The sequence below is a fragment of the Sinocyclocheilus rhinocerous genome, unplaced genomic scaffold (genome assembly GCF_001515625.1).
Source record: "Sinocyclocheilus rhinocerous isolate Xijiao unplaced genomic scaffold, SAMN03320098_v1.1 scaffold2637, whole genome shotgun sequence".
NCBI lineage: Eukaryota > Metazoa > Chordata > Actinopteri > Cypriniformes > Cyprinidae > Sinocyclocheilus > Sinocyclocheilus rhinocerous.
In genome coordinates this window covers 522,680-529,627 of record NW_015641805.1, presented here as the reverse complement: position 1 = coordinate 529,627, position 6,948 = coordinate 522,680, and the positions used below count along the sequence as shown (strand labels likewise).

Sequence of the window (6,948 nt, the reverse complement as noted above, 5' to 3'; positions counted from 1 at the left end):
TGTGAACTATAAGCATAATACCATTTACCCAGTGCTCTCTTTTTTCAAAGATTAAAGATTAAAAAGTTTCAAAGATTAAAGTTGGCATGAGATGAAAATTGACCCTAACTAGGCCTGTTTTCTACAGTAGGTCTTATTACAATGAATCTGTTGATGTTTCTTTTTCTTTTCTTTTTTGTTGCTGTTGTTGTTAGTTTGACCTTATAGTGTTTAATCAAAATTCTCTCTAGTGACGTGTAGGGATGCAGGCTAATTTTAGAAGTCTTGATTTTGACGCATACTTCTTGCATGAATAAACTACAAACACATTGTCCATAACATAGGATAAATTGGGATGTGCTAATCCATTTATTGTGCAGTGGCGAGTTATAACGTCAGTATTGTGTGATATAAATTCGCAATTGCAGAAAAAAGAAAGTCGCAATTCTTAGAAATAAAGTCGTAATTGTGAGAATTGGACTTTATAACTCACAATTGTTTATTTCTTACAATTCTGAGAAAAATGTCAGAATTGCAAGATATAAACTCGGAATTGCGAGAAAGAAAGTCCGAATTGCGCGATATAATTTTTTCTCGCATTTGCAAGAAAAAAGTCAAAATTGCACGTTTTTATCTCACACGTCTGACTTTATTTCGTGCATTTGCAAGTTTATATCCCGCTATTCTGACTTGCATTTGTGAGTTTATATTATGCAATTTTGAGAAAAAAATGTCAGAATTGCGAGTTTATATCTCACCACTGAGAAAAAAGTCCGAATTGTGATTTTGTTTTACGCAGTTCTGAGAAAAAAGTCCGAATTGCGAGATTTATTTTTTATTCAGTGGCAGAAACGGCTTCCATATGTAACTCATCAACACCCTTTTTTAAATACACTCAAAAATACTTATCCACCCTCTAGTGTCTGGAATCAAAACTACAACTCAATATGGCTCCAACTTGACATGTTGAAGACTTTTTCAATCATTTAGGTGTAAATATGCGCATTTATCTGCTTCCATTTTTGAGTGCAATGCCCACCTCTCAAAATCCAGTTAACAACTGATGCATAAAACCAAGTCGTTGCCCACATTTTTTAATTTTTGATTATCTGGAGTTACATCGCAATACAGAAGAAAATATCTGTCGCTACTTCAGTTTCATTGCAGATTTAACTATATTAACATTTAAAAAAAGAAGTCTCAAATTCAGCTAATTATAGCAAAGCCTTGTCCGAATATCTAAATGTAATATGTGCTCTAAACTCTGACATAATTTCTTTTTACCATAAAAAATAGCTTGTTGTCATGTATTAGTTGAGTAATTATTACTCAACATCATTATTAATTGATGGTCTGTGGTGAATATGTAGGTAGGTGTGGCTTTGGGGCTCCGCCTTCTTTGATGTGGAAATCTTCTCTGGTTCATTTTTTTCTGTTCAGTCCGTCGATGTCAGATGCAAATAGAAACACATAGCAAATATTTACATATTCCACGAAACATTGTTCCCAGCAGTGGGGAACACTTGCTCACTGACACAGTCGCTGTCTACTGCTGTAACGCACAACATGAGTCTAAAATCGCTTACTGTCTGAGGAGGTCCTTTTGAGTAATGTGTGAAGTATGAATACAATCTGGACATACTCCACCATGTTTCCATTGTCATGTGACCTACCAGCTTTGTTGCCATTCACAAATCCTCTCCCGTGGCCTCATGGGATAGTAAAGTACCCATTAGATGTGCACTTCAAAATCTCACCTGAAAATAGTAGGTCATCTAGGTACTTTTTGCCTGTTGTTTCATAAATACTGTGAATTTGGACATTCATGCTACTCTTTTTGTGCTTACTACATAGGAAAGTATGTGATTTTAAACCAAAACAAGTTGTTTTGGTGAACAAAATCAAAAGAGTCACTGGGATGCAACTAGCTATTAAGACTCTTCTAGGATGTGTAATAGTTTGGTAATCGAGCATGAACACACTATTAGTCATGTCACTCCAGAATCTTAGAACGGAATAGATTTATCTTGGAATCAAAGATTCGATAAATTTTTAGGGTCGACTCCCACCCGGGCTCTCCGAGAAGATAACAGGCAAGCTTGTACGTTTGAGGACAGAGACATATGTGCAAGGGCAAGAACATCCATCTATTCCCAGTATATTTGGAGAACCGAGAGATAAATATATCTGTGCGAGAACCCTTTTCAGTTTGTGTATGTAAATCAAGGTGAATTCTTTCGGTGTCCCATGCTAATGTAGAGACTAGGTCGGCCATAGCATTTGTAATGGAGGATGACAGGTTATTTGTAGTGGTGTATCAGCCACTGATTATTACTTTTCTATGTGGTAAGAGAGAGCCATTGAACCATCACTGTGTTTGTGCTCATATGGCTCTATCTAGCATGCTCATTTACCTTCTGTGTTTAACATATTTGGCGAATATGGATGAATATGCACAGAATATAAATTACAAGCAGATAAATATCTTTTAAATGAGAGACAATCGCTTTGCTTCAGCAGGTTCATCCTTCAATGTGTGGTTTTATGTCAGGCAACAAAAATAGATTTTCATACATAATTCATTATTAACACACTCTATTATTCTGAAGTTATGCATGTGCATTTATCAATGCAGTGTGGGATTTTTGCTATGAGTCATACTTAGCATTTATTTTATGCTAGGGATTTTAGGAACACGTTTGAATGCTCTAATATCCATGTTGGTTCCAGCGTCATGAGATGTAGCCCATTGCACAATTATACTGAGATTGTGATGATTGACCTTCATGTGACAAGGTCACCTTCAGCTCAAAAGCAGCACTGAATGTTTATCTAATTGCTAATTATTTTTGCAGACACATTACTGATTTGGTTTTAGCGGTGCACAAATTAGCACCTTTGCCAAAAGTGAAAACTGAAGGTTTTAGGCTTATATCTCCCAGTTCGTCAGCATTTGTAGAATAGCCAGTGTTTTATTTTTATTTATTTTTTTTGGGCATAGCATCATCTTTCATCTTTCTTGTCCCTCTCTTCCTCTTCTGTGAATTCATCATGAGAGGTATACAGAACCTGACCAAGTTTGTTTTTGCACCTCAGCAAGATTCCTGCTAAACTGAGCCAAGATATGCCACATCTGGGGCTTAAATAAGACTGAAATTTACACTCTCTATCTTTACTAGAGATACATGCAAGTCTGTTAAAACACCATCTGCAATAAACTTGAATGGTTTTTATGTTACACTCTTTAAAATAAAGGTTCTTTATTGGCATTGATGATTCCATGAAGAAACTTTAACATCTATGGAAACTTTTCATTGCACAAAAGTTTCTTTATAGTGAAAAAAGGTTATTTAGATTATTCAAATGTTCTTTATAATGGTCCTTTTTAAGAACTGTAAACTGAAAGTTCTTTGGGGAACCCAAAATGGTTCTTCTATTTTTGGAACTGTTTAAAAGTGTAAAATCAGAATGGTGTATGATTAAATGCAGTAATAAAGTAAAATAATCTGCCAAATAAAACACTTCTTTTTGTATGGAGATTGGGCCTATGTTGTGACAACAGGAACATTTTAAAACTGAGAATGATTTTCATGACACACATTTTTCTGACAGAACTCCTGAGGAGGCAGAACAGTAAAATATGAGTATATCTCTAGCATATCTCAGCACCAACTGGTCACGTACAAGCTCCCATGATGCATTTTTTTCTCCATTGTTTCTGTAGCCAGTGCTGCGGCAAAGCTTTGATGACGGAGGTTTTTGTGCAGTTTTCTGTTAGAATAGATACTTTTTCCTGACTAAACATCTTTTTCCTCTTTCTTTAACAGCACAAAATGTTTTTCTTTTTCTTTGTGGATGTATATAACAAAGAGAAGCACAATTAGATGATATAGTTGTAAACTGGGTTAATTATTAATAATGTAATAAATATGAAATATCTGAAATATTAACAGTAGTTTTTGGATCTTTTTCAAAACTCTGAAATTAGATTTTTGTGTGTGTGTGAATTTTATCCTGTAAGCTAAAATGTATAACATGATAATTTTAAATAAAATAATACAATAAAATAAAATAATTTATATAATAATGTTATGTCATCATATAGTAGGTGTTATTTAAACAAGTAAACACAATGAAATCACACTGGTAAACATACATTTCATTAATAGTTTTGTGTTTTCTTAATCGATTTTAATCGAATAATTGGATTCGTTTGAAAAAAATCAGATCCAGTCCTTTTTCTGAACTGGGTCAACCGAAAAGGTTTGATTCAAAAGAATGACTCATTCACGAATCCACAACGTCGCTACTTTTCACATGAACGCCACAGTAGAGCTAGTGCAGGTTTTTCGGCGAAAAACTTACATTTACCTTACACAAAGCTATCATAAGGCTTCTGAAGACTTTGAATATGCATGAGTCGTATGGACTGCTGTTATGGTATGTATTTTAGTGACAATATTGTCATTTTGGACCTTGACAGCGCCAGTCCTCGTTCAGTTTCATTATACCGTTTGTGTTTCACAAAAGATAGAAAATCGTACAGATTTAGAACAACATCAGGGTGAGTAAATGAATCTTACATATATGAACTATTCCTTTAAATAGTATGTCTATACAGAAAGCGATTCTAAAAAAATTCAAAATTCAAATTCTGTGACAACTAGCCCCGATGTTCTGTACATACTGTAACTTCTCTGCAGTTCTTTCTCGACTATTCAGTTTCTCATATGTCCTTCTTTTCTCTCTCTTTTCAGCGTTCTCTCCCTCATTGTTAAATCTCAGCAGTATATGGTGAGTGACAGATCAGTGAGCGCGGTGCGCAGATAATTTAAAGAAAACGTCACAACCGAGTCAGAGCGAGAAGCAAGTGAGAGAGAGAGAGAGAGAGAGAGACTGTGAGAGAGGGACAGAGAACGAGGGAGGATTATATTGATACAAAACGACGGTGGTTTCTCTTCAGTGTGTGTGAGAGAGACCATGAGTGAAGACAAGATGGAGTGCTGGAACAGATGAAGACTATCATTGGGTGAGTGTGTGTATGTTTCTGTATGACTGCCTTTGTATTTTTGTCCACTTGATAATGCATGTTTGTGTACCAGCTTGACCCCCTGTTAGTGTGTGTGTGTGTGTGTGTGTGTGTGTGTGTGTGAGTGTGTGTGTGTGTGAGTGTGTCTGTGTCCACATGCATGCATGTTGCCTGCAGGTATATTTCCTCATGAGTGAACACATTTCTGTGTATGTTTATAAGTCAGGTTTAATGGTTGTGTACTAGTAGCTGTGTTTATTTGCACTTCTGCTTAACTCTGCATGTGATGTGTCTCTGTTTATGCTGGCCAACATGTGTATGTTTTTCAGTCTGACAGCCTTTGTGTGCATTTGACAGTGTTTTTGCATCATAGCAGCCTTACTGTGTGTACGAACGTGTTGAAATGACTGTCTTGCCACACATCTGCAAATATTATTGTTAACTGTGATGTTATTGTAATGTAAAATGCTTTTTTTATTATTATTTTTTAGTCAGATAATCCAAGAGGCAAAGTAAAATTGTGCAGCATGTTGTGTGTTTGATATTTTAGACTTTAGTGTGGCATTTCCAGCAAGCACGCAAAACAAAAAGGAAAAAACTTTGTTTTGACTCATAACAGTGCCATTTTATCTCGCTTATTCTATTTTTGGCTCATTAGATGGTCTAGTTCACGAGACAAGAATCTTACGAACTAAAGGGAAAGATGTGAAAAAAGGTTGAAAGAGAATGTGCGAGACAGAGATAGAATGCACAGAAGAGAACGCATATGAAACAGGCACTATATCTCTGTCCTTAGGGAGGTAGTGTAATCAAAACAGCTGCATTACTGGTAATGAAAGATATTATCAGCAGAAAGTCTGTCACACATCTTTATCTGTCTGGATCAGGGGCCGTGGGGCATTCTTCTGTTTCACTTGTTACATCAAACATTTTGTTTTAGTTTAATGAAATTGGCTCCACAAAATTGGTTGAAATTGTGTAAGATGATGTCTTTCCACACCTGCACTTTGTTTTTACGGAACATAAAAGAAGACATTTAGCAGACTGTTCAAGCTGCTTTTTCCACAGTAAAAGTATATGAAAATGACCTATTATGGACTCATTTAAATGTTTTTTTTTCTTCTAAGGAAAGAGGGATTTAACCATTTTTGGGTCATTTGATTTTTTTTTTAACTTAATTTATTTAAAGGAAGAGGGAACTGAACTATTTTTCAATCACTTTAAATTTGAACCATGTTTATTTGTTTATGTATGTATGTTTGTTTGTTTAATTTTCCTTAACCCAATTTTCTTTATGCTTTAAGCATAAAAGCTGTATGGAATTATTTTGAAAACAAGAAACATTATATACTAATGGGTTAAGAAATATAAACATGAAAAAATAAATAAATAAATTAGAAAATGCCAAATAAACTTAATTCAAGAAAATTGACCTGAATACAAATCCATTATGTTACACAATTTTGCTTCTAAAGTATGTTTTAAGGATCTTGTTTTAGGGATGTTTTAATAGGAAAACTAGACCTAGAATAGAAAACTAAAACAATTTTTTATTGCAGTTTATGAGATGGGAAGGATGTAAAGGATGTACAATGTTATCTTGTTTTTATTTCAATACAGCATATATAATATTTATATTTTATTTGTATAAAGCAGTTTTTTTTTTCTTTAAGTTAAAAAAAATTAGTGCTGGGCAACGATTAATCGCGATTAATCGCATCCAAAATAAAAGTTTTTGTGAACATAATATATGTGTGTGTACTGTGTATATTTATTATGTATATCTAAAGACACACACATACAGTATATATTTAGAAAATATTTACATGTATATATTTATATTAATATATATTTTATATATAAATATATTTAATATATAAACAACATATTTTTCTTAAATATATACATGCATGTGTGTGTGTGTATTTATATATACATAA

At 34.0% G+C, this 6,948-nt stretch overlaps 1 protein-coding gene across 1 annotated transcript in view; it reads left to right on the top strand.

The window, feature by feature from the left end:
• Positions 1–4,349: 4,349 nt before the first annotated feature.
• The window catches only part of LOC107755308 (double C2-like domain-containing protein beta), a 45,179-nt gene continuing 42,580 nt past the window's right edge, over positions 4,350–6,948 (top strand). The window contains exon 1 of the mRNA XM_016572066.1: positions 4,350–4,419. Coding sequence (XP_016427552.1) covers positions 4,417–4,419 — 3 coding nt within the window. The 5' untranslated portion in view covers positions 4,350–4,416. The remainder of the gene's footprint in view (positions 4,420–6,948) is intronic.